Consider the following 26,342-nt stretch of genomic DNA (forward strand, 5'->3'; position numbering starts at 1 on the left):
AGACACAGGATCTGTGCTGTTCACTCTGTTTGGCATTGTGTATTGCTGATGCTTGAATGTGTCTTATGTATGCGTGAGTGATATACCTGACAGCCATACACTGAGCTCCTACAGAAAGGCAGTCGCCTGTGCTGTCTTCTAGACGAGGTCTCCATTTTTCCACACTGCATAGTTTACCTCTGTCTTTTCAGAGATACCGAAAGTTATAGTATTCAAAGCATCCTCCTTTGTATAATAGTCACAATCACTCAGGAAACAATCATTTGTAGGCGAGGTGCAATGGCAATTTTTTGAGGTGGTAAATTTTGCAGGTATCATCAGTGACATCTAGCATGGAAACTTTTTGTGCGGCGTTGGCGCAATTCATGTAAAGGCACATTTGTTGTTGTGGAGCAAGAACCATTATCGGTCTGAGGGAATAAAGCTTTTGAGAGCCCAATAGATGTATCCAGACTGGCCTCTTTAAAGAGACTATAGGTCTCTCATACTGAACAGGTGGTGAATTTCTGTCATCGCCGTGAGGTTCCATATACAGTCCAAGGGCGATGACACCGTCACCGCGCGCCCTACGCTTTAAGTGCGAGTGAAGGCGTGCGAAAGGAGCCGACGATCGCGCCTCAATCTCGCCCGTGCGAAAGCGAGGAAAGCGGGCAGGAAGTGCGCAGTCTTTCGCTATGCGCGAGGCACAGGGGAGGGAGAGGGGAGGAAGTGGGGGGAGGGGTTTGCTTTGGCTGCAACTGCGTATGTGACAGCTGCGCACGGCCGTATCTTGAGAGCGATCTATGTTGGGGGCACAGTCTAGTTGCGTCAGCGGCTTGTAGCCTTGTGAGTGCTGTGTGTTCTCGGCACTCAGTTTGCGTTGGAAGCGATAGACAACAGCATGAAGTTCACTTCTCTCGCTGATTCTGCCGTGTTTACTCGCGCCAGCGTTTTGACAGCGAGTGTCTGCAGTCATTGAGCATGAGTGTGCATGTACGCTGTGCGCGCTGACACTATGCTTGTTAATTTAGTTAGCAAGCGAATGTTTGCAAGTCGATACGGCCGATAAAAGTACTATCCTTACTTTGTATGGCTCTCTGCTAATTTGCTATCGCAATCGATGCTTCGCCTTTCTGGCGAAACTGCGACTTCTTTGTTCCCATCAGCCAAAACAGATACTGCCAAATTTATTTCAATATAAGGCGAGGTATTTTTCCCAGAATCCTTAGCCTCGAAGTCACCCCCCGCCTTATATGCAAGGCTGTTAGATTCAGATACTGTTCTGACTCTTTCACTGTTGAGCTTTTTCGGAGGTGACGCACCCCCAGCATCATGTTCTTTTTCTTGGATATTATAAAACGAACTCAACGGTTTATTTCTGGTTGTGCAGAAGTGAAAAAAATTACATGGATAATGGCATTTGCTCTATTAGTGTGGTCCTCACATTCCTATTTGACAAAAGGAATGTCAAAACGAACATGGCAGGACAGAAATGTGAAAACAGTACGTACTGGTAGATCAGTGAAGCTGAAAGGGTTCCAATATGGCTGTAGCGGTGCCACATCTCTGGTGATCCAGATTTGAAATGGCAGTGCAAATTATACCAACTAATTTGGCATGTGAGGCAGTACCATATTTTTGCCCATATAGGCCGCACCGATAATTCGAAAAATTTAACATAAAAGTTGGAGTGCTGGTTATAAGCGAATTTTACCTTGAGATGTGGCTGCACGGCAGCATGAATTTTGCCTTATAGTGTGACTTTACAGCATCATGGTGCATGCTGCCATAAAGCCACATCTCAAGGGAAAGGTCTCACCAATGAGTTTTATTATCTCCTAGGAAACCCCACCCTTTCCCCACTGTTGTGTGTTGCTTCCTTCCCCTATATTTAATGGTTGCTGTTTTGCGTTTTTTCTCTGTTAGTGATTCAGTATGTTGGGCAATGCCCGCCGAGTCTGAATAATCTGTCAGCTACTCTATATTACCTTATATTAGTGCACATACTTTTTTTCTTTTTTTTGATCCACTGACTGCACCTTTGCCTTATAATGGTGATTGCCTTTTAATCGGATAGTGTTCTTTCATGTGCATCTATTGCTGACCATATTCAATGCTTCTCGCGCGAGCTTCGGGATTTGTATGTCACTTAACCTGACAAATTAGGAAGAGGAGCTTCGGCGCATTCGCTCTTGGTAGGAGAGGTGCCTCATAGGCTTCTTTAATGTTGCCGTTGAGTGCACTCACCACATTTGGTATCTTAAGGGTTCAAATGGGGGTTAGACACTTCGAAGTGACATTTGGCCCTTGCATTGCAACCAGTTTCAGTGTGCTTCTGCTGTGGGCCAAAGTTTCTACTTTGCAAATCTGACTTCTACAGACGCATGCGAGGCAAAGTTTCAGGTGGTCGTAGGTACTGCTTTTGGCCTCCAACTTCTTCTTCTTCTGGTACAAATTCATCAGCCATTTCAGCAGGGGAGGTGTCTAAAAAAAAAGACAGCATTTCTCCGAGTCTGAAGCAATTCTGGCAGACGTGGTCGTCATCATGTGTATGGCAGGTACAGTTGCCGACCGATAATTCGTACATGCTTGATTATTTGAACAGCTCCGCAGCACCACCACCAACTTCACAGAATTTAGTGTACAGTGAAAGCTCGATGATACGAATCTCACGGGGTCACGAAAAATATTCGTATTAGCCGAAATTCGTATCATCGAAACACAATTAAAACTACAGTCGAATCTCGATAATTCGAACTCGAAGGGGCCCGGAAATTTGTTCGAATTAAAGGGACGTATTTTTGAAGTATTCGTGCACCATAGCACGATGCACGAACGGTGCGAGTCGTGAAATATCGCGGCGCGCAAGCGCATAGCAAGCGCGGGCCACGAAACTGCCCACGCCGGCTAACGGTCGCTTCCCGATAACGGCAGAAAGCGAAGCTTCAGGGAGCGGGCGGCGCCGGCACCCGTGGCACACGGGTGCGCGCGGAGACCGTCGAAGTTGAGGGAGGAGGGCGGCATGGAAGTGGATTTGGCCGCGTCAACTCCGCCGCTTCGGTGGCTCCCCTCGCCCTCCCTCTAAACTCCCTCGTAGCACTCTCACCTTCGACTCCGTGCGCACATCTCCGCGCGCGCCCGCCGCCGTGCTGGCGCCAGCTTATTTTAGCCGCTCCCTGAAGTTTCGTTTTCTGCCGTTATCGGTAAGCGAGCGTTTGCGGGCGTGAGCAGTTTCGTTGGCCCGACTGCGCGTCCGCCGCTGCTTCCCTCTGCGCTGCGGCAGTGCAAGGTCAACATGTGACTAGAAAATAGAGAAGGGTTCACTGCCATTTTATCCGCGTGGCTGAGACGTCGGCACTAGTGTGTGCTAGAATACGGTTGTCTAGAACACTCTAGTCGGCACGTACACGCTTGTTCCGGCGCGATGCAGAAACGGCGACCTTGCAATTTGAGAGAGGGTGAAATTTCCGCCGCGGGTTCTTTTTTATTTTTTTTCCCTGTTCCTTCGCGCGCGGCATTGAGGGGTCTCTCCTGAGCTTTTGCTCTACGGCGGTGTCGGAGCAATGCCGGTCGGAGGCGCCGCCGCGTGATTTGGCGCGCTGCTAAAAGCATTGTCGGTGCGCGGTATGTTCGAAATAAGCGTGTTCGAATTAACGAGATTCGACTGTAGCTAAATTAAAGAGTGAGAGATGAACTCACTCAGGCAAATGTACGTAAAAAGCATTTACTTCTTGAAGAAAAAGTCTCTAATGTCCTTCTATCTCGGTAGACAATCCTATCTCGGTAGACATAGCTCGCTGCGACTAGGTAAAATGGCGCAAACACAAAGAACGCGGCCCGAAGCACAGCAGCCACTCCGTCCGATGGGCGGCCGCCGAAAAGGAGGAAAAGTACAAAAGCGCCACCGCTGCCCAGTCGCGGAGTCCGCGCTGTCCGGCGCCGCGTCCGCACCAAAAGATAACGGGAGAAAGCGCGTGACTGCGCGCTGTTCTCTTTCGCGGCCGTCAGTGGGGCGGCGTTTATTCGTATCACCCGACGCAGGCCGAAAATCGATTCGTAACAACCGTTCTCTAGCACGTTGCAAAGTAATGGGGCTCGGCCGGGACCACAGAAAAATTCGTATCATCCGGAAATTCGTATTAGCCGTGATCGTATCATCGAGCTTTTACTGTATAAGGATGATCGAAATTTTGGACATCTCATAGCATGTTGTGCGATAACTCGGACTCTGACTGCACGACCATGTGTAATTTCACCACCGAGTCAAACGGAAATCGATATTTTCGTTTTGATACATCGCCGGCATGGCCACGATGGCCATGTCGCCGGCGCCTCCTCGAAACCGAAACTAGCAATGCCTATTCGATCTAGTAGTCACTGATAAGAATTCAGTCCATGTATTGACTGTACTTTTCGTCTTATCTGTAGCAGCAGCATTGCAATGGTCGAGATACGAGCCACAATTTTGTAGGGATGACTTCCACTCAATTCTGTGCCATTCTTATCATCCACCATTCATGGCCAGCTGACGACATTCATAACGTGTGTAATGCGTTACTCTGACCACTACTAACGAAGTGTGAAAATCATGGCCACAGGATGTCTGGGCCATAAACAACTGCATGTGCGCGCAGAAACGTGTTGACAAATTTGGGCCGTATTCTTGGATGATAATTTTTAAAGATGCTTTATTTTCACAATATTTCACGTGACTAGCATGGGACATGTATGTCGACAGGCAGCAGCATTTTAACAGTGTGATAAGATAGTGTACTTCGCACTGTGCCAAGAATGCTGTCACTCATAGATGCCGATGCGTCTTGCGTTTGCACACCTTTTTTTGGCCACTTGTGGAACAAAGTCACTTAATTTCGAGCAAATCTGGTATTTCGGGCTCCTGATTATTCAGACCCTTTGGTGGTCCCCGTCGAGTCCAAATTATCAGTTGGTGATTGCAGCTTGTACCAAAAGCTTCTACAGTGCAGAGAGGCCGATGTCTTCACTCAATAGGGGAACAGCGCAAAAAAACGCTACAAGAAGGGAGACACACACCAGCGCTGATGTGTGTCTCCCTTCTTGTCTTCTTGTCGTGTTTTTTTGCGTTGTTCCCTATCGAGTATGTACCGACTAGCCCAAGCCTATACAGTCTTGCGATGTCTTCAACTTTGCGAAAAATGTTTTGAAGGGTCTTTTCTGTTTGTGCACCATCAGGTAATCTGAACAAAAAAACCCTATCACGGCTGTTATGGTGAGCCATCGCGCTCTACTCATGGCTCATATCACTGCGAGCACTGTTGGCGCTCGTCTGTATACGAACTATGGCAGCGTGCTGTGCACAGAATCTGCAGCACAAAAGTGGTCTGTCGTCTGTTTTGAGGCCACTCGCCCCTGATACAAGCAGACGTAAAACTTGGAGCCGTTGTCTGCGCAAAGCCAAAACTGTACTGTACTAGATTGACTCACCAAGAAGTCAACATCAGGTTCACAGTGTGCGCCGCACTCGGGTATTTCTTTTATGAAATTACAGATGATGCTACCATTGCCTTTACTTGAAGCATTATGATCTAAAGTATTGCTTCCGAGATGGGATGCGCGGTGCCCAATCTCTTTTTTTTTTTTCCACTTCCTCCATCTGCCACCGCCTCCTGTGGGCCCACTCCCCATTTTAGTACACGCTGCCAATGCGTTCAAGAGAGATTACTTTTATAACAGCCTCATCCAAGAGGGTGAACAACATAGGAGCTCGAACAATGGTCAAGGAGAGAGCTCAGTGCTTGAAATTACAGCAGAAGGTTAGACATTGTAGAATACCATTGTAGAATTGTAGACATTGTAGCGATTGTAGAAGATGTTTGCAAAATTTTTGTGAGAAAAAACGTTTTTTTATTTCATTTTTAAATATGGTTAATTTTTGTCAAAATGGGGAAATTTGAGGAAATTTGTAAAAATATGTATTTGTGCTAGCAGCAATACTCATCGCAATTGTTGAACAAATTAAGTTCTCCCTGCCCACCAAGGTTCAAACAGCTAGGTGCATGGGCTTTAAAAATATTGAGAAAGTTGCAACTTTGAAAAAGTGTTGCATATTTAGAAATCGTTAAAAAATATTTTTTCTGGCCAGAAGCCTCGAACAATGCTAGCTTACTCTTCTTTACGTATACGTTTTACACAAAAAGAACATATTCTTTGTGGCTGTAATAGTTCATATTTATTATCATTGTGAATTTGTGAGAGTGCCTGGTGCATGAAAATGGCACCTCCACACTGAAAAACGTAGCTATTTTTTCCTCCTAAATTATTCACTTAGTAGTAAAGAAACGAAGTTCACTTTAGTGCTAACAAGTGGCATGGACATAGAATACGAAATATTCAATGAAATCTAAAACATAAATTTCTGGGCCTGTCTCTTGTGGAATCACCTAGTTGCCATTGCTGTTTTGCTTCTAAGTGTGATTTACCATATATTTACCATACCAAATGACTGCCCATTGTCTCTAAGAGCAGTCATTATTTAAGTTCTTTCAACATGTTATTCACTTTTAAAGGTAGTTTGCATGTAAGATTTATGGTGTCAAGTCCAGCTCAGTTTTAGTCTCCAGACTTACGTACATTTACGGAAGCACTTATTTTTGCAACACATCAATTGCCTAGTGTATTCCTGTAATTATTTGTTTTTATTTTTTTGTAAAGGTCAAACTTCTTTCCATCTGACCCCATTTACTTGTCTCAACCATGTTTCATAAAATCATTAAAATGAAATAGAGAGAACCAACTGAATAATGAAATTAATAACTGAATACCTTCTGGGTGGAGACATAGCAGATGACTAGGTCCTATCTTGTCGCCTAATGTCATCATCATGTGGCCTTCACCCTCATTTTGGTGGTAAGAGAATCAGTATTGGACATGTTGGATGCAGATTTGTATATAACCTGCCATTAAATAAAGCAGTGCATATTGTGATTATGTGCTTATGTTGCATGTTGTTCAGCGGTACGAATGCTTTCGGACATGGGGTTTCACCTGCTATGGCCGAGCAAGTTAAAGCCCCATGATACGACACAAATCTGGTGCTCCAGCAAGCTGCGCAAGTTTTGCACAGGTATGACAGAGAATGTTACTTGTCTTCAGCTACATTATGTCATGCTGTTTCATGTTGCGTGCTTTACAGTACATAGGGTGCATTGTTTTAGTGGAACCAGTTGTTAAAACATGATGCATGATGTTGCTGGTAGTTATCTCATAGTAGTGACCGTTAACAATTAGGCGTTTTAGATTATTCAGGAGTCTCCTGTAACTTTAGGGAATGCATGTAGAATGTTTGTTAGAAATTTAAAGTATGAGCATTAGAAATGAAATAAATTTTTGAAGTCTAATCTCATCCTTAAAGGTACCCTGCAGCAGTCTTTGACCATTGTAAATAAATTATACAAGATGGGAGAGAATGCTTCCATGAACACCTTAGCCAAATATTACTGAATTTTATGCAGCGGGGAACGCACAATGCCTCTGTAACGATGGGTCATGCTTTTCTATGGATCCGTCATACCCCCACCATCTAAACTGCACATGATGACGCCATGGCACCCTCATACGGGTATAGGCTAGGGGTGTGAGAACGTCATGAGCAATATTAACTTTATCAATGGCAGCAAAAGTGTCTGCAACATTAACAATGTTCATGATACTTGATGTATAAAAAATTGCGAATACCGCTGCATTCAGAGTGTCCACACTAAATTCAGTTTTGTACTTCCCGTACTCAGTGGACGTCGTCTGCTCGAGTTTTGCCACCTCTGCAAAGTCATGGCCAGTTATAGCGTTGCTGAAGTTTCACTGACAGCTATCACAGTGCTCGTCTGCATGGTCCAGTGTGTCTTTTGCTTTTGTATTTACTCACTTGAACAAAAGTAGATGTGCAGTGCAAACATCGTTTGTCGCATTCCGGGCTGTGAAATTTGTGGGAGATGCGCTTCACTAGTTTTTGAATGAAAATGAATGCAAGACAGCGACATAGGTGTGAACTTGTTGGCTGAAAAGGTGGCGAGAATGGTCAACATGAACTGCCCCAGTTAAGCAAAATGAGCGGCTTCGCCAAGCCTGGTTAAATGGCAGTCTCCGAGTTTAGCATGTTGTAGGCGAGAGCACTGCACGGGCTTGGGCTTACCCGAAAGCCCGGCCCGGCCCGTGGGTCGGGTCGGGCCAGGTAGGGCAGTTTTTCACGGGCTCGGGCTAGGCTCGGGCACGGAATGTGCTTTTTGATCCGGGCCCAGGCCGGGCTCAGGTATTTTGACGCGGGCCCGGGCAGGGCTCAGACTTTCTGGTGGTGTGCATGTAACGTGCAGCGAGTTGGCCTCGTGCGTCTCAACTCTGAAAAAGCTGTTGCCCCGGTGCAGCTGGAAGCTATAGCTGTGCTACTCCTGTGTACTTCCATTTTCTTCCGTCATATTTTGCGCTGTTTGAACAGAATGTAAAAGTCCAGAAAGACCGAAGTCGCCTCAACCCAAAGGATGCCATTGTATTCGTTACCTAAATCAATGAAATTAGTTCTTTCAGCGCGGTGTAAGCGTGTTTGCGACTTGCTGCTTCTTCAAAAGTGAATTGGTAAAACGATGACTGGTTAGATAAGATAATTCGTCACGCGGCTGAAGTATGGCACTGCGTCCATCCATGATTACACGCGTGTTCTCAACCGGTCACCTAGCCGCAGTGCATTACGCTGCACCATAGAAGAACGAGCAGCTTTCTTTCTCCATTGACTCCATCCATGCGCTGTGCTCACGACCGGTCGTGGCTGCGCTTTGGCTAGAGTGTACTAGAATACGGTTGAGTGGGACGAGCGGCTGGGGCGGTGCATGCTCTGCAGTGAGGCACCCGACATGGAAAATACTGTGGCGGCGCTGCGATAGAAGTGGATTGGGCCGCATCAAGGTCGCGCCGTTGGAAACTGCTGGCGATCTGCTCGGCAGGGTCATTCGTACTACATTGCGCGCTGGTATTTGCATTCAGACCACTCAAATGGTGTTCATAATTGCATATGACATGTATTTATGCCTTAAGAATAAATTCGTTTCATTCTTTTCTTTATTGTATTTTTTTAATGCTGCTGGGTGGTCTTTTTCGGTCTTGGACCGGTCTTGGGCCTAAGGTAATGGGGTGGTGGGCCGGGCCGGGCCGGGTTGGTAACGTAGATTATTTCCGGGCCCGGGCCAGGCCAGGGTCGCCCGGGTCGCGCCATAAAACTTTTGGTCGGGCTCGGGCGGGCAGCCCAACGTAAAAACGGGCCTGGGCCGGGCCCGGGCTGAAAAAATCGGCCTGTGCAGTGCTCTATTGTAGGCACCATAACCAGAAGTAGAGGTGTCTATGTGAATATCTAAAACCAAATTTAAACTGTGCGCCGCCGTGGGTTTCGTTGAGCGAAGCGTTGCAGGCACTGCCCCACTCTGCCGTAGCCTCCGCATTGCAAGCCGTTGGAAGAAGGAGCGGAAGCACCGTGGAGGGGGTGAAGATTGATGTTTGAATGCCACTAACTCCACTTCTACTAAATGCATTGAAAAATTTTTTGCTACAAAATAGTTCTAAAATTCTGTCCTTTCATTTGAAATGGTTTGTACGACTTCGATAAGAAGTGTTGCAGGGCCCCTTTAAAAAATACCTGTAATGCCTTAGGGGCATTGTAGACTGCTTATGCTTATGCCCCACTCACATGGTTGCTTTCAATGAGCATGAAAATCAAAGATCATTGAAATCTGCAAGCCTTATTGGATCCTTTCGGCATGCTTGCACAAAGGAGCCAATCAGGCATGCATATTTCAATAGCCTTCGATTTCAATGGTCTTTAAAAGTGAGCATGTGACTGTGGTATTAGCTACATACACAGTCACTCTTGGCACTCACTTAAGTGAAACTCACGTGCTGCAAAATGTGTGACTCTTACAAATGTTCTTCATGGCTAGGCTTCCCATTTTCCAGTGTTCATGTTTGGAAAAAAATTCTTCATGCACACGTACACACACGCCCACATGCACCACACATTTGTGTCCTTTCAGTGTGAAATACTATGGTGACCTTTAAGAGAAATTGAATAATGAGGAAAATATAATTCAGATTAATCAAATTAATTGATGCTTACCGCTGTATCTCCGTAACTCAGCTTTTGCAAGTCTTTGTTTTGTCGGGAACTGACAGCAAACGGTGCTTCTCTGTAAAATAAATTCTGGCAGCAGTGCTGACCAGTGGACTCTCAAGAGTGTAGAAAGGTTGAAGAGTAAACATGCAATTGTGAGCAAAATACCAAATTAACTGTTGAGCCACTAAGGCAAGCAGGATGAGCTCCTGAGGAAGGAATACATGGCACTTGGTGTATATAGAATCCCAAGGATGTCATACTTTGAAGGGGGAGAACAGCTAACACTTGATAAATGTGAGAGGAAGCAATGTTTACCAAATGTGCCTGCAGAACTCTATAAAATTGTCCCGAACAAAATTATTTGCCCCATTCTAGGTTGATGTGGTTCACCTCTTTTGTGTTTCTTTCTGCTTCTTGTAATTTATTTATTTATTTTGAACACAGCATATTGTACTGTGGCTGGCTTTTTGGTGCATGCAGGTAGCATCCGGCGAGTACAAGAGGGCCTCAGTCATCCATTGATCCCATGTGGCTGGCACTGGGGTGGATCTGTCAGTGATCTGCCCCCACTCCTGGTGCAGCTGCTGACTGACATTCCCAACGGCCAAGCATCAATATGATGGCTTCTTACCTGCCCCCAGAAACACACTCAGTAAGATGTTAATTCACACTGGTTTCCTTTGCCATGGACTTTTTGTAAAACCTTTCATATCAGTGATACTTCACGACGGGGGTGCAACCCGTCCTTGGGGCAGAAATTGGACAAATTAAGTACAGTAGAGCTTCTTTGATACATTTCTGTTTTGTTACATTTTCCCCACTTATGCTCCGAAGTGCCAATCACGTTTGGTTTCTATGCAGGTATGGGTTTGTTATGTTGTTATTCCTGTTTGTTGTGTTTCCTTTCCTGGTTGTTCCATCCAAAAGCTGCACAGCCACACCACCGACACCAGATGTGAAACATCCTCTGTGTGGATGGGAAAATGGCGCTGCAGTAGCTCAAAAGCATTGCGCGCTGATACGATCTCGACCGGGTGAGGTGGGTCGTTACCGCAAGAATCAGGAGACGGCGACGAAGGCGGGCATCGTGATGATGAAAAATGGAAAAGACTGTATTCACTTCATTGGTACACCCGTGAGCAAAAGTATATGGACCAGGGGTTGCGCGAAAAAGCAGATTTTTTCCTCTGCCTATGAACGCAACTTGAAATTGAGGACTGCACTCCAAATTTGGCATTGCGAACTTTTCAGTGTACTCACCAATTCCAGTTTATGCTTGGTAAATACGAAGAAATTCAGTTTTTTCGGCGACCCTGTGGTCCGTATACTTTTGCTCACGGGGGTACATGGTTGTGACTCTATCCGAGTCTCGAGTGGTTCTGTCTAACATGGGGGCCAAAAAGGCCTTAAATCGCCCCTCGCAGTTTTGTGGTGTAGCCGATGTCTCCTTCGGGGCACTTGTGGAAGTGTCAGTGCTTTGTCGGGTTGTCAAGTTGACGACCTCTTCCCCCTCGTGTCCTCTCCTTTGGTTGCTCGCCTATGCGTCTGCTCAGGTCGTAGAGGGGTGACGCTTTCTTCGGGATGAAGGGGATTATCTCGTCACGGGAAAAGCGCTCGGGCATGTTTTCCACATGTGAGAGGAGTCACAGTTTCCAGGAAGATCATAACCGCCTCTTCGGGATGACGATAATTGCCCCGACACGGGAACGTGCGTGGGTTTGGTTTCCCACAATTGAGATGCAGAGTTCCAAGCCGATCATAACAACGCATAATGCGAAGACGTGGGATAGTTCCCCACCTGCAGCCAGTTGTATTTTCCTCCATTTTCATTTCCATTAATTTATAATTTCTTTAATTCCATTAGTAAGTACAAGTAACTTCCCCTATGTTGTCCTTGGTGTCTTTGTTTCTTGGCTTCTCATATATGTTATGATTAATAAAAGTTGGGCCCCTCGGTTCCCTTTATTCTCGTGCATTACATAATGAAGGTCTCGAATCCGGCAACATTGATGCCTTCAGGTAACGTGTGAGTTTATTGACCAGTTGCCTTCACCCAAAAAGATCACATACTCGTGATGCCTGTGGCAGAAGGGATGTTCCACATCCACTGCCAAGGTTTGTGAGTGGCGGCGCTGGCTAACACTCCCAGGGTTAGTTCTAGTAGTAAAACATAAATGCCCCAGAAAGTGGATGGAAAAACGGCGTCGCGGTAGCTCAATGGCAAGAGCATCGCACGCATAATGCAAAGACGTGAGATCGTTCCCCACCTGCAGCGAGTTGTATTTTCATCCATTTTCATTTCCATTAATTTATCATTTCTTTAATTTCATTAGTAAGTACAAGTAATTTTCCCTATGTTATCCTTGGTGTCTTTGTTTGTTGGCTTCTTAGGTTAAGCTTCATTTAGTGTGATATGGGGCTAAGTCACTTCAAAGAGGTGTTTACCATTCAATCTAACTGCCAGGCAGTGGTAATACGTTTTACTGAGTGGGTTTTCAATAGTTTGTTGGCTTCCTATTCAACTGCAAGTAAGGTTTCTGTGGGAGTAGCTTCTTGTCTTATCAGAAGTGCTGCTGCAAGCATTATCAGATGTAATGTTTTTCTGGGTCTTGCATTCTTTTTGCGTAGTTTCGTAAAAATACATCAATGGGGTTCTACTGTACACTGCTGGCCAACAAATGGTTACTCCACACACCTGCCCCATTGTCAAGTTTAGAGAATGTGGACTCCATGCAGGAATATCAGATTTGCGAACGTCAACTATTTCATGTTTACCAGGCTTTAAAAGCACCTATTCAGTCACTCAAAAACTATGACTGGCTCTGTGACATTGTGAAAAACAATGAAAGAAGTGAATCCGCTACATACATGACATACTCACACCAAGCAAAATACCCAAACATCTACCTTCATACTCGTTTTACTAAAACAGTTTGCCTGTGAAATTCAAACTTGCAGCACAATTTCGATCAGAAGTGTTTCATGAGACACATTTTAGATATCCTTACTTTATAATCAATGCTTTTGCTGTTGGTGCACTACCTTGGTGCACACAATTGTGTACATAGCGTCTGAAAGGGCTGTGATTCTCAATTGCTGGTGGCGAAAGTGAGACCAGTCTTTTGTTCTTTTTTACGATGATTATTCTTATCTGGGGGGGGAAAAAAAAAAGGAAACTTCAGAGGGATTTGTATTAAGCTGAACAAGCCTGTCTGTTTGTTTTTTGCAGGTGCCAGAAACAGAGCTACCGGCCCCTTTGTCACTACACTGGCCAGCATAAGCGATCTGGGGCTGCTGCCTTTGTTGTTCATCCAAGGATTTGCATCAGCCGTAAATGTATGTCATTATGCAGTGCCATACAATTGAGACTGGGCCTTGAGATCTGGGTCTGTGATTCCCTCTTTTCCTGTGTGCGAAGTTGACTGGTGGTTCTACATGGTGGTCACCTGCCAGTGATGTCTTAGTTTAGAGTAGGACACCTGTTTTTAGACATTGCTGTGAAGAAACATTCAACCATGCTTCAGTGCCTCTACGGGAGTTCTGGAGTTTGTGGTGGGATAACTGCTGAGATGGCAAGAAGCATCTTCCCTGTCAGACATCCTCCTGATGCCTTATCGGTGGCAGTTGACGTGTTTGGTGTTCTGTAATATTTTTAGGACCTTATCTGAAATGTGTTATACTGAATTAACTGTGGCTTGTCACACATATTTTAACCTTGCTGTTCTTGAATCATATATAGTATGTAGAATTACATTTGAAATGTTCCCAGTGCCTTGGGCACTCTGCAGGAAGGGAGACCTTACTTGAGTATAATTACCTAGTCGTGTAGCTTTGTTGGCTTATAACACTGATGCTTGCTCATGTGCTTTGTATTAAGTTTATTATGAGGTTTCTATTACCTAACCTGAGAAAGGTGCTTTGCATCTGACTCTGTTAGTGCATAAGAAGTGCTGTCTTCTATGAGTTTTAGTTGATTGACATATGAAACCTGAAACTAGTTGAACTGTGCCTAAGTCAGAGTATTTGCCTTGTTTTTTCTGTGGTATTTTAACTGTAAATAATCAGAGATTTCTACTACCTGTGGAGATGAGTCATGTAGTCCAATTTATGCTGTAAATCTGTACAGATATCAAAAGGCACACACAACTGCACCTATGCTAAAACTTGCCCAGAGATTGTGGTAAGCAGAATAACTGATCTTGCAGAGTCATAAAAAGAGTCACTTGCAAAGGGTTGTATGCATAGTTTACCAGCATTTTAAGTTTTTAATGGTACTTATCATATGCGAGATTTTAATGTATCCTCTGTGCAGCTTTAGGTATATTTTGTCTGATGCGAAGGTCCCAGTTGCATCTTTGGGAAAAACTGTTTCAGCCTGTCTGTGCACGCAAGCTCTAACAATAGTGCTTTGTAGAAGCATGCCTCGCTGGGGATGCAGTTTGTACCCTTCTTATCCGCCTTTCGAATGGCAGTGATTTCATTTGTGTATCAAGTCAACTCTCCTGTTTTGTTGCGCCTGCGCAGCAGGAATGCTCAAATTCCAAGTGCTTTATTAAGTCATGAAATGGGTGAGAAAGAAAGAATACATTATTGCTGACTTGCAGTGGCTTGTCTAATTTTTTTTTTTTTTCCTGTGAATAACAGCATTGAGCAAAATTTCAGGCAGGAATCTTGCTTGATGCTTGGTGCTAATGTTCTAAAAGTTTAGTTTTGAGATGATAATTATTTTCAGTAGGTGATCAAGCACAGGGATATTTCTGTACGAAAAAAAAAAGAAAGAAAAAAAATCAAACAAACTTATTTTTATAGTGGGGGGACCTCTGACATAAGGCCTATTTTCTTAAAGCTTGCCTTAACAGCCTGAACTGGTGTGATGTGATCAGAAGTGACACTAGAACAAAACATGGAGAGTTGGCAACAAACGCCTCCCAAGGAGCGCTGTGTTATTTGTTATCCGTATTGATAGTACTGATGAGACTGGTGTGCTTTCAATTGTTGTGTTGTTTTGGACATTGCTGTATGTATCATGCAAAATGACTCTGCACAAATGCATAAACTTGTAAAGATTTGTCCTTGTATAGGTCCCATGTGCCCATTGTGAAGTCTTATGTGCATGACATTTGTGTTTTTGTAACGCTGTTGCTTTTAGATTACCTGTTTTTTTTATGTGGTCACTCCTGGTATGTATGGCTGGACTGCATTGGGACAGTTATTTAAATCTCTGGCAAGGAGGTGCTCTCACAGGTCCCATTGATAAAGGGCAATTGAAGCTCATCTTTGTATAGAAAATTCAGGAAAAACTACACCAATGCACCTAAGTCAGACATGACATTAGTTCACTCATTCAAGGAGATTCTTTTTCCAATACCTGACAAGTAATATGGTTTGCTGCATTTTTGAAGTAATTAACAAGGTGACACTTTTGTTTCCGAGCTACCAGTCTCCATTAAATTGAATAGGTGTTGCTAATCCTGTATTGTGGGAATGCCCCAATTTCTAGTCCCAGCAGGCCATCCATGGCTTTGTTGATGTTCTTTCGATGCCTGCAATAATGCTGCACCTGTCTGCTGAATCGCTGCAACATCACTAGCATCTACTGTGTGTGCAGTTGAACTGATGTTGCTGTGAAAAAAAAAATACATTAATAACCTGCTTGATAATATAGCTTGTTTTATCTTTTGTCATCAGTTAATACATAAGGTAAGAATTGCCAGTCAGTGTCTGTCTTGGATCAACATACGCAAGAGGACCTTTTAAAGGGTTGATGATTCAGCATTTAAGGAATGCAGGTTTTTTTTTCTCTCCCTGGTGGCAGTCTTCACTAAGGTCGCATTACCTCTATTATAAAAAATGCAGTGATATGTTGTACAATGGCAGTGGTGTTATCAACATGTATAAAACATTCGTGCCAATGTACATAAATTCATATGGCAGGGCAGCTGTGTCATCTGGTTGTCATCTACAAAAGATGAAATGTTTGAAGGTGCATGCTACAATTTGGGTGTTTTTCATTTGCTGGATAAAATATAGTGACCACCTATTTGCTGCCACTTTTTGACGTTTATATGACTTTGCAAGCCAGGATGTACTCGGTAAAGTAAATTTTGTGTTGCACACTGCATATTCTGAGCTTAATATCACAATGGCTGAGAATAGAAGGTGCAACATGTACGTCACTCAGATCGATGTGCATTGTTGCCATATTATGGTAACACATTGAATTGAACACATGAGGGAGGGAGGTGTGTTTTGGGACATATGCTGTGCACACGTAAGCAACATATTTATCATTTGCTTACATGCACTAAAATGTTAATGAGATGAGAACTAAAGTACTACTAACCATAGTCACTCCACTTGCAAAAGCACTATTAATCACAGTGGTAAACTCAACCTTCAAGAGCTTCAATACATCAGTGTGCATATTATCAGCATAAGTTTACAGGGCACGGGATATGCTCTAAGGCTGAGTATTTTTGTAGCCTGGGCACTTAGTCTGAACTTCAGATTTACAGCTTTCACTATTTTGAGCTGCCGACACAATGTTGAACTGCTCTACAGGCTGCAGGCGAAAATTATGCTGGAATTCGGTTTTTTTTTCTTAGAAGCCTTTGCTTGCAAACTTTGGACACTGATAGTACCTAGCGTTTTGATTGAGCAGCTAGGTGGCACAGCATGTTCTTTAGGCTTCCTTATGTAACCGCTTCGGTGCTTGGGTATTGTTCTCTTTCTCTTTTTATTTCTTTTTTTCTTCGTGCTCTCTACAGCTCTTCTTGTTACGTGGGGCTTTAGCTACAGGTTTCTGGACATGTATATACTACGTACAAAAAATGCACCTTTGAAACTTTTTCTTTACCCCAAGGACTTTTTTTTTTTTTTTGCTTTCCTTCTCATGGAAGACAGGTACAAGCACATGCAAAAGTCTGGAGACCATTGGGACTGTGAGAAAAATGTCGTTTTTCGCAGCCTGCATGTGCAGTTAGAAATGAAGTGGCAAAAAACATATACTACTATGCATTTCAACCAATGCAGTGCATATCCAATTTCTTGACTCTATGGCTGTGCCAGAAAAAAAAAAAAAATTTTTTTACATTGTCTGCTTACTTTTGTTTGTAATGGTACACTGGTGCAACTAATTTGGCTGAGTGTTTCATTGATTTGAGCATTTTCATTTAACATTTCCAAATTGCAACCTGTCAGGGTACATTCAAAATGAGCATGCAAATTTTATGCAAGTAACCTTTAGTGTTGCAAGGACTTCATTCAACTTGCTTTCTTTATAAAAAAAACCCTAAGCAGCTTCAAGCATTTTGTGGCCATTTCACTTGAATAAGCCTATCTCTGTGCACCCGTAAGCTGAAAGGCTTTTATTGTCATTATTCTATTAAGTATTAATGCATTTTGCAGTAAAAATATTTATAAGAGGTCACACTGTTACCACAGGCGCATGTGACAAGCTGAATAAGCTGGAATTGGCATGGCGTACATCTAACGTAACAAATAGTTAGTTGAAGGAAAGTGAATTTAATGTTCTTAATAAGCTCCTGTGTACTTATTTGTGGCATTTTTTTTAGTTCAGATATGGTAAGTAAACTTTCAAAAATTATTAGTGGTTCTGTTTTGTGGTGTGTTTTGCAAGTGTTTGTTGTTTTTCTGAGTAATGGTGGTGTGTTTTTTAAGTGTTTGTTGTTTTTCTGAGTAATGGTGTGCATGTAATCTTTAATTACATCACAGAAAATTTAGCATGAACAGTTACATCAGCTGATGTAGCTGCTAATTAAAAGAGAAAAATGTTCTTGCTCAGATGCTTCCTACAGGTTTTGGTTGTGCCCCATTTATTGATGCTTTATGTTGTTGAATTTTTGGTGAGGCTTGGCTCAGGATTGTTTTTACTTTGTTACATTGTTTGGTTTTAACATTCCTCTTGCTCAAGAAAAAGAAATGCTGTATGTTTTATTATTGCACAGATTAGTCACTGTACTATCCGAGACACATACTCATTACCTGTAGCTTGCCAGCATTGAGTTTATGTGTAGGTCAGTGTAGTGCACATGTTGAGCAGATGCTGCTGTACAGCTTACATTGTAACTTTTTAATGCTGCTGATTGGAAAATCTGAACCTGTCCAGCTGCTGACACAGTACGTTTTCAGCCACTGTGTTGGCTGAAACAGTGTTAGCAGTTGAAATTTTCAATAAAACTATGGACTAGTCAAGATTAATTTTGGTAATAAATGTGAACATTTTTCTCACTCTTGTGACATTAGGAGAACACTTAATTAAATACAGCAGCAAGGAAGGCATGGGCCAATAATCCTTTCACATTTTCTAGCATTACTTGTTGTTTTGTGAACAATAGCTTGTACATTTGGCAGCCAGAGCAAGTGCTGGAGAATGTTTACTGGTTCAATTGCATACAGAAAAAAAAAAGGGGGGGGGGGGGGGAATAAAAGGATTTCACGCTATCTATGGCAACTGTGCACCATTGAAAGGCAGTACTGCAGGTGACTTGGTCACTGTGCCATTTTTCATTAATGACACGGTCTTGTGTCTCTGTGTGTCATATGCTGTTAATAGGTTGCTGTTTTTCATTGGTAACTTCATTTGAACAAAGTCGCCAGCTTGCGGCCCAAAACGCCCCATTTTTAGTGAAAATTTGCAAAGTGATGATGATGACTCTTGGAATTTTGCTTTTATTATGCTTTAATTGTTTCTAGATGTCTTCCTTATTATTTTTTAAACTATAGCTTTAAGTGAATGGCTGCATTGGTGATTCAGCAGTTGAAATGTAAAAAGGCAAAGCAACCCCCAATTTCCCTAAAACGGTATCAGATTTTAAGATTTTTCTTTCTTTAGGCTAGCAGCTTTGATGCACCCAGATGGCTCACTAATAATCTCTTTGGTATGACTTCATAAATAGTGACAAGTGGAGATGCGTATCCTCCTTGTGATAAAATGGGGATGAGGCATTGAGCTTCATTGAATTTAGCGAAGACTCCTTGAAGAACTTCACTTGGGTAGCTTACTGGCTATTTACATCGCTGAAAAAGCCACTGAGATTCTATAAGGGTAAAGTTGTCATTAGTTGACTAAAAACTCAGTAAATTTAGCAACTTCCTTTTGAAGTTACTGACATTAATAGGACTGATACGTCTTTAGGAGATATTGCACCTCTGTCGCTCTCTCTCTTTTCATGCTGTTGTTTAAGATTTTAAGATATTTTGTCATTTCTTAATATGTACAACTAGCAAATTGTCTTAGAACTTGTTTCATAAGGCTTCAGAACAGGGGACCCTATCACTTTGGGTACGCAAAGAAGCAACCTTCCACTGCTGCGAAAGCACAGTGCACAAACCACCCTTCAGAATTTTCGTTAGTGTCTGACCCACACCTAGAAGTTGAGAAATGGCACATCCATGCAAAGCTGACTTCGGGGAATGTGGTGGAACTTGTCAATGCAGGAGCCGCTAGCTTTGCTGCTGTTTTGCTGCTGTGCACTGTGCCTTAAGTTCTGAGGGAGTGATTGATGCAGCAGCCTCTTGCTTTTCATCATCTTACCTTCACCACAAAGATTGAGCGATCGAATACTGCTGCTCAAGACTGCATTACAATAGCTGCATGTCTAAACTTAGTTGTATGTGCCCCTATGGATTCACCACCATGGCACTGCAATATCAAAACAAGAGCAGTGTGTATGCTAATTCTTCTGGCACAGATCAGCAAAAATAAGCGATTATTATGTAAAGGGCTTCGTCTTTTTATCTCAATTTTATTTCCTAGAGCTTGAAGCAGGCAGACATAGCACAGATGTTGTCTTTGCATTGAATTGCATGCAGTAAATGAATAACGGAACAGATCATTCTCTATTCTAGAGCCATCTTACTTTTGTAAATCCTACACTGACCAGGCCCAAACTCGGTGTACTGCCAATTCTGGGTTCCCTATTCTAAAACTACTTATTAAAGAAAAAGTGTTATGCAAACCATGTCTAATAATGCTTTTGCATTTTATCATGGCTACAGTATACTGGAAAGCCTTTGAGATGTTTGTACATTATTTGAAGGAAAGTCTAAAGCAAATCAGCCAAGTGAACATTTAAAGTACAATACTGTTAATGAAGGCGATCGCAAAAGGAGGGTAGCATACCAATATCTGCACTAAGAAGTGTATTTGTGCATCTGTAGACAAACTGTTTGTCACATTATTATCTTGTCAATTGTAGCATTACTTTTTTTTTTTAAAGTCAGTGTTGTACAGTGCACTCCGCTTAAAAGAAATGAAAAGTTGCTGTATCGAAAGCATTGCTATCATTGGGATGTAAGCATGTTCATTAGCCTGCTAAAAGCACATTCAGTAGTGCTGTTTGAAAGTGTATAAAATGAGGATGTTTACACGTAGTATCATTCACATATGTCAAAAAGGCACTTATTTGCAAGTTCAGGGCGCTTTAGTCTTCCAAGGTGTCCTTGGCATTTTGGTTCCACCAATAAATGTTGGTGCAGCAAGTGTTTAAACTTCCAATCTAATGACTGTGTAACTAAAGTGTGGCCTGGCTTTGAAGGCAGTCCACAGTAGTTGGTGCTTTGCTTGTGCAAATGACTGTTGGCTTCATTGGTAAAAGCATAACAAGCACATATGTACTGTATGTAGTATTGGTAAAGTTTTAGCATATATATGTTAAGGTGCTATTTCATGAAAGAGGAATTTTTCACTAGTTTTGTTAAACCAAAATTCTGCCTCCAGAATTAAATTTTTCTGTTAACTGCCCTGTACAGATGTTCTCACAAGTTGTGTGTGCACTGGCTTGAAATGGCTTCCAGAATATTGCTAGTTGCTAGCAAAGCTTTGCTGCTCAGATTTTAACTGAAGTTTTTCTATGTAAAGGCACTGGCTAATGCATATTACAGTGATCGTTGTGTGAATGGTGCCATATACAAGTGTGGCAAAAACGCCTTAATTTTTTGGTGTCACAGAACTATTGTTTTTATACCCTTATATTATCATTTAACAAGACATACACATTGTCTCACCTTCTGTGCAATACAGTGAAAACTGTGGGTTGTGTGAGCCAGCCGAGAATGAGAAACAGATAAATAACTCATCCATTGTCCACTGCTAGTCTTCCAATGCATAATGTCATTTGGAAGGATTGCAGTATATGAGTGGCTCACTGTGAGCAAGCTCTGCTTTCTGCCAGGCAAAGTTAAGTGGTCGTCATTCCTGTTTGGCTGGCATGACCCATTGCTTTCATTTCTCTGCATGGAGTTGTTGAGATGGACGTAACTTATAACAGTGTGGCAGTGATGGTGCATGTGATAATTGTCATCCTAGAATCATATTTTTAACAGGCTTATCAGAACGGTGTTTGCTTTTCTGTTCGTTAAAATCTGCTAGAATTCACATGACACATTAATATGGGACTTTGGAAAGTGGAAAAACTAGGTTCCTTAAAGAGAAACTATCTCCGAGATACTGCATATATTTTTCACCTGGTTGTATGTCTGTTATGGTGTTCTTATTATGCTCAATTTAAATATTAGGAGTACCATGCTTCTGTTACAATGTGTTCTCTTGTGTCCCGTTTGTGTTACTTGTTCTTAATTGTTTGCAACACCTATAAATGTGATTCTGTGTTGATTGATCATATACTGATTGAGATATGTACATGTTAAATAATACATCTTGTTATTGAACCCTGGGTATTGTCTGGATGCTTTTATTCAGCTGTGGCACAGTACATACAAGATTTCGACCAAGTTCTTGGGGTGGCTTTTGTGGGTAGCAATAATTCTAAAGGAAGGCAGATACAATTTTTTTTTTTTATGTCAGCCCAATAATTTGGTATGAAGCCTAGATTCAACAAGAGCACAATAAATAATTAATGACATCACTTTTTAATGTGATCAGTTCAGTATATCTGGTAAGTGTATAGCTTGGCTTTGTAAGGGAAGCAGGAGGCAGCTGATGTCACCAAAGCTCACATGTTACCGCACACCATTTACGCATGGATCCACACCACAATCCTGCCACCCAAAGCTGAATCTATTCGATGAGGTACTCAACAGGATATGAGGAGGTAAGGGGGACTCCCTGCATTCTCAGAGAACTGGCAGTAGAGGATGAGGCTCAACCAGTGTCAAATACAGAGAAGTGCAGAATAGAGGATGGAAGGGCTGATCTAGTGGGGCATGGCCAGCATTCGGTAACACATTCATTGGGTGGTCTTCAATCACTGCACCAGCCTAGGCTGACTGGTGCAGATGGGAGTGGTTGGCAATACCACATCATCACCACCTTCATTTTCAATAGTGCTTACTGCCTCCTACTTCATTTCTATATGTATGTTTTAAACTGATCACATTGAAAGGCGATACAAACAATTATTTGTTCTGATTTCGAGGAATTGAGGCTTCACACTGCAATTGCAGTGTTGACCGCTATCTGAAGCAGAAAAAAAAGAGAATGTTTTATTGTCAGAATTGTAATTTTTGGGGACTGTGTTCCTGAGTGGTGTCTAGCACAGCAAGAATTGTACCAAGAGTGTAGAAAAGGGTGTCTTCCCTTTCAGCGATTCAACTAGTAAGTGCCCTTTCATTATTCTATGACGTATGATGTGCCTTACTTAGACACTATTAAGGGCTTATTTTTATTCAAGCTGCAGCAGATCGTATACGTGCACAAGTAAATTACACAACAATCCAATAAACAGACAAATACAACCACATTTTTTGTAGATGTGTGCTTTTGTAGGTACATAGTGTGCTACAAACACGTTGTGGTCTGTGTCCGTGCTCTTCAAGTTGTTAATTCGGCCTCGCCATACACTCTGTTAGCCTCCTGGTTAACTCGTATGGTAGAGTGACTTCCCCAGAAAAGCATTGGTCTTGGATTCAACCCTGGCACCAGGGCACATTTATTTTCTTACCCTGTAAATCTTTCTTTCTGAGAAGCCAATATGGGTATCCTTTGTAACATTGTGCTGCTATCAGTTGGATAACAAATGTTTTTCCTTTAATGAAACACGTTGCATATAAACAATTTCATATTGCGAATGAATCTGACAGGAAATTAGCTTCAATGTTCATGCTAACAATTTCCAACTGTTATATCATCAGCCTATATTTATGTCCACTGCAGGACGAAGGCTTCTCCCTGTGATCTCCAATTACGCCTGACTTGCGCTAGCTGATTCCAACTTTTTATATGCTGTTAAAAGAGTCCTGAACCACCCTTCAGGCGTGGAGAAAGAACGTCCGCGGATAGCGTACGCTGATGTGAACATTTCAGCCAAGTTTTGCATTCGTGCGCGACGTGTGGAGCTTGCAAGCGGAGCGCGAAGTCACCTTTCTTTCAAACTCTCTCTTTTCAACAGAAGCCATGTTCCTCACTCTTTCCCAGACGCTTTATTTCGTCACGAAGTGTGCGGATAACGCGGCTGTGATTGGCCAATAGCTGACGTCAATCAAGAAGGTAGGCTGGTCAGACACGCTTGCGGGCGGGCGCTCACTTCTGGAAGCTCCTGGTTAGACGCCTTGGCAGACTTTTTGATAGCGCTTCAAAAATGTGCAAGTTGGATGTGGTTACTCAGGCCCGTAGCTAGGAATTTTTTTTCGAGGGGGGGGGGGGGGGGCACTTGCTGAAGGCCTCAACTATTTGAAGAAAGCACATATTTTTCAGTAACTTGGGTAAAAATTGCAGTATGCATATTATGTGACTATTAAATACTATTGTATTAGTACCTTTATATTTTTATACGGACGATTCGTCTCAATAGATTGTATTAATAAACATAACACAGCGTTATGGGGGGGGGGGGGGGGGGGGATACTATCCGTCGGTCAAGCTAGCGAAGGACAAAGTCGGTCCGCACCACTTAACACGGTCAGACTGGAGCATTTGAGCGCGACCACGCACTCAAGCCCTGTCTCTATGCCCTGTCGGGCATAAAGCAAACGCTGCGCATATGCACTACAGTTGCATGTATACAGGTTAGCTACGTTTGATGTAATGGTTCAGCAGAAATCCGCTAGGTGGAGATAAGTAATTAAAGGAAAACTGAGACTTCCACCCAAATGTAGCAATTGCTACAGTGGAAACCCAACCGGGTTCCTCGAAAGAAAGCCTCGCAGTTGAGGAAAAATTCGTCCTGGTCCGGGACTCGAACCCGGGACCACCGCCTTTCCGGGGCAGGAACCCGGTTGGGTTTCCATTGTAGCAATTGCTACATTTGGGTGGAAGTCTGTTTCCCTTTAATTACTTATCTCCACCTAGCGGATTTCCGCTGAACCATTACATCAAACACTTGCCTTTGCTTCGAGTTGTCGACAAATTCGACTTCGCCCTGCCATCTGCTAGCCGCCTGGTTAGCTCAGATGGTAGAGCGGCTGCCCCGGAAAGGCGGTGGTCCCGGGTTCGAGTCCCGGACCAGGACGAATTTTTCCTCAATTGCGAGGCTTTCTTTCGAGGAACCCGGTTGGGTTTCCATTGTAGCAATTGCTACATTTGGGTGGAAGTCTCAGTTTCTCTTTAAGGTTAGCTACGTTTGCTACAGAGCGTAGATACCGCGGCCACCGTGGGGTGTCGCCACGAATCCACTGGCTTAGGGTGCCTCGATGCCAGCGCCCTAACTAAGCGCACTGCGGCTCACGTCGTAGGCCTCGTAATCGGAAGTAGTGGCGTTTACGTTAACATCCAAAATGAAGTTTGAACTACGCTCCACGGTGGCATTCAGAAGGCGGAGCCTTGTGGTCACGCCCCGCTCGGCCGTAGCCTTAGCAGCGCAAGGCATTAAAGAAGGAGCCGAAGCACCGCGAAAGCCGTGTTTTATGCCAATATAACTCCGCTTCTTCTGAATGCATTGAAGTACTTTTTGCGGCAAACTACTTCTGAAATAGCCTATTTTAACGTCAAATGCCTTTCTCCACTTCGATAAAAAGTGGTTCAGGGCCCCCTTAACTACTGGAGACACTGGATAAAGTATTTATAGCAAACAGACGTAATTTGAACAGACGAAAAATTGAATCAAGAATGTAAAGCCAGATAACGAATCAAAGACTGAATACCATGAAATTTAACATGAGCATTAATGCTTACGAATTTTGTCCAATAAAATCAGCGGCTGCACACGCTTACCAGTTTACTCTTGTTACTTAATAATGCTGGTAGCTGTTAATAACTTCGGTACCTGTGAAGTGGCATGCACAGTGCGGTCTACTTATTAAAGAGAACAACGAATTCGTATGCCAGCACCGATTAAAATTCATTGACAAAATGTCAGCAAAATAAAACATTTTTCTCCTTCTGGAGAGCTCAAACTTAAATAGGAAAGTTAATTGTGCTGCATTAGTAACTACGAACGAAAGCTACTTACCGTGAGAAAGAGCTTGGCAAGCCAGAAAAGACGCAATGAAATGCGGGTGGTGACGCAAGCGACGCCACCTTATTTTTTATCGGTAAAGGACTATATTGCAATCTAAAAGAGACAAAGACCCAACTTGGCAAGTTTTAAGACTTTTAATGAGCCACAACGGCCCCAACGCGAGATGTTGCGTTGAAAGTACTTGCACTGACGTACCGGCACTGTGATTTTGGCACGAAATTAAAAAAAAAAAAAAAAATCTAATCAACCGATGACCGCGAAATTAGCGGGATCAGTCTAATCAGTGTTTCTGTTTAAAATGTTCGTTTGAATATTAATTTGGTGTTCATATTAAGAGGTCATACTGTACTTATATGACTGTATGCTTAGTTCTGCTTTCAATGTCATCCCAGAAAACCAAAGTGCGTACGCGTCTTTACGGAAAGTGGGTTATCGTCAGCTCGTTCATGCAGTAAGTAACCTAGCCGTCATCGGCCTTCAAGAGATTTTTCTGTTGGGCTATAGCTGGTGAGTAGTATGGGCTCCGGTTAATGACGATAAATATCGGACTCAGGCGCCGGTAAAGATAGGTGTTCGTCGTCGCCCACGTTTTGCCATACTGGGGGTGAGCTTCCGCAGCCATTTCGACCTGGATGTGAGCGTTCGCGTTCGGCGCCTAGTAGGATACCGTCGCATCTCTTGCTGTACTTGCCCTGCTGTCCAACCTCTCCTTCTCTGGCATCTGTACATTTCGGCCTGTCTTAACGTACAAGGTACTTGCTGAGTACCCGCAACTTGTGATCGAAGATCCGAAATGATGAGCTGCTCATGCACCACTCTTTAAAAAGTTTGCATCCTTTGGGGCTTATCTAATTGTC

At 43.1% G+C, this 26,342-nt stretch overlaps 1 protein-coding gene across 5 annotated transcripts in view; it reads left to right on the plus strand.

Moving 5' to 3' along the window:
• Window positions 1-21,804, plus strand: part of LOC119433190 (endonuclease/exonuclease/phosphatase family domain-containing protein 1) — a 61,583-nt gene extending 39,779 nt beyond the window's left edge. For 4 of the 5 annotated variants that reach the window (XM_049671373.1, XM_037700348.2, XM_037700340.2 and 1 more), the window contains exons 9-11: window positions 6,971-7,081; window positions 10,589-10,760; window positions 13,338-21,804. In XM_049671373.1, the coding sequence (XP_049527330.1) occupies window positions 6,971-7,081; window positions 10,589-10,728 (251 nt within the window). In that variant the 3' untranslated portion in view covers window positions 10,729-10,760; window positions 13,338-21,804. The remainder of the gene's footprint in view (window positions 1-6,970; window positions 7,082-10,588; window positions 10,761-13,337) is intronic. The other variant, XR_007468102.1, reaches the window with a different exon arrangement.
• The last annotated feature ends 4,538 nt before the right edge of the window (window positions 21,805-26,342 follow it).

The sequence above is a fragment of the Dermacentor silvarum genome, chromosome 1 (genome assembly GCF_013339745.2).
Source record: "Dermacentor silvarum isolate Dsil-2018 chromosome 1, BIME_Dsil_1.4, whole genome shotgun sequence".
Taxonomy (NCBI): Eukaryota; Metazoa; Arthropoda; class Arachnida; order Ixodida; family Ixodidae; genus Dermacentor; species Dermacentor silvarum.